Source organism: Cryptomeria japonica, chromosome 8 (assembly GCF_030272615.1).
Source record: "Cryptomeria japonica chromosome 8, Sugi_1.0, whole genome shotgun sequence".
Classification (NCBI taxonomy): Eukaryota; Viridiplantae; Streptophyta; class Pinopsida; order Cupressales; family Cupressaceae; genus Cryptomeria; species Cryptomeria japonica.
In genome coordinates this window covers 40,343,193-40,344,639 of record NC_081412.1, presented here as the reverse complement: position 1 = coordinate 40,344,639, position 1,447 = coordinate 40,343,193, and the positions used below count along the sequence as shown (strand labels likewise).

At 40.7% G+C, this 1,447-nt stretch overlaps 1 protein-coding gene across 1 annotated transcript; it reads left to right on the top strand.

Annotated features, from left to right (window-relative positions):
- Positions 1-319: 319 nt before the first annotated feature.
- LOC131027012 (RING-H2 finger protein ATL74) lies at positions 320-1,223 on the top strand. The gene has a single exon (XM_057957036.2). The coding sequence runs from the start codon at positions 476-478 to the stop codon at positions 1,010-1,012; it is 537 nt and encodes a 178-aa protein (XP_057813019.2). The 5' UTR covers positions 320-475; the 3' UTR covers positions 1,013-1,223.
- Positions 1,224-1,447: the final 224 nt, after the last annotated feature.

Here is a 1,447-nt window from a genome sequence, read left to right as displayed (position 1 = left end):
AAGATAAGGGAAAGTTATCCGAAATATGATTGTGGAAATGGGGGCAGGACAGGTGGATGATACGAAGGTTGATGGGAAAGAGTCATTTAGGTTAGAGGTTGGATCATGGATGTCCACAGCAAACAACGTGCGATATAGACAGATTTTTATTAAATAACCCCGGTGGGCTGCTCATCCTTATCCTTGTTCCACTGCCGACCCCGTTCAAAGCTTATCTCAAAGTGAAGTACAGGGAGTGACGTTATTGTACGAATAAAAATGTTGTCATGCACACTAAGTAGTTCGTCGGCAATCTTATAAAGTGGGATTGTAGATCTCTCTTTTCATCTATCAAGTTTGCTCTTGAATTGGTAGTCAGTCGCCCACAAGAAAAGCTTTTTCGATTTCTGCATCCATTAGACTGGTCTTCTCATCCTGACTTTAGTTGTAGTGAAGAAAGTAAAATCTTTAGGAGGTCTGAAAGAGGAGCAAAAAAATGACCATAGAGGCTGCCACTGTTAATCTTCCTGCAGTCGTGCAGGAAACGGATTTCAATGTTCATATGAGTCAAGAAAGCATTGTGGGTCTTATGGCATTGATGTGTGCGGTCATTTCCATCATGGGTTTTCTTTCAGTCCTGCCCTGGCATGACATTTGCAGGTCTCGTGATGAGTACATGGCCACCAAATTAGCAAATACGGGCTTGAAGAAGGCGGCCATACGAGCACTTTCTTCCCTAGTCTACAGCAAACTGAGATCAGGACAAGATACTGTGGAATGTCCCATCTGCTTGGCGGATTTCATTGAAGGTGAAAAAGTGAGAGTTTTGCCCAAATGTAATCACAGCTTTCACATGGAGTGTGTGGACAAATGGTTTGTTTCACACTCTTCATGTCCCACTTGCAGACGTTCTCTTCTCCAGAAAGAAGCTTCTGTGACTCAAAGTGAGGCTAACCAAATCCAGTGCAGTAGATCAACAGCAGAAGATGGTAAGGGTACTGCAAGGGATATTGAGTGTGGTGTTGGGCCATAGATATGTCCTTCATTACTTGCTAATTGGAAAGATTTGGCGCTCCATGACTGTTCTCTCATGCTCTTTAGAAATTCTTTTTGTGTGGCTTTTCTTTCTTCCCAGAAAGTTCCTTTTCTAGGATCAGCTAGAAATTTCTCACTATGTAAGCAGCCCACACATTGTGTGTTTGTTATCTGTATATACTCAAATTAATTACATGTTCTTTTGCTAATATGGGGAAAGAGCTTGCACTGATTAACTGACTTACAAATAAGATCCACACTAAGCAATATACAAGCTGTTTATGGCTAGAGGTTAGCTTATTTTCTTACCAACGGCTTCCTTATTTCTACTTAGGGTTTTCTTACCATAAATTTCCATAGCCCAGTTAAATGATTCTTCCACAGATAGAGGTTATCCTAAGTTTCTTTTTGTTAGATGATTCATTTAAAATTA

Coding starts and splice junctions, on each gene's coding strand:
- LOC131027012 (XM_057957036.2), top strand. CDS start 476: ATGACCATAGAGGCTGCCACTGTTAATCTTCCTGCAGTCGTGCAGGAA.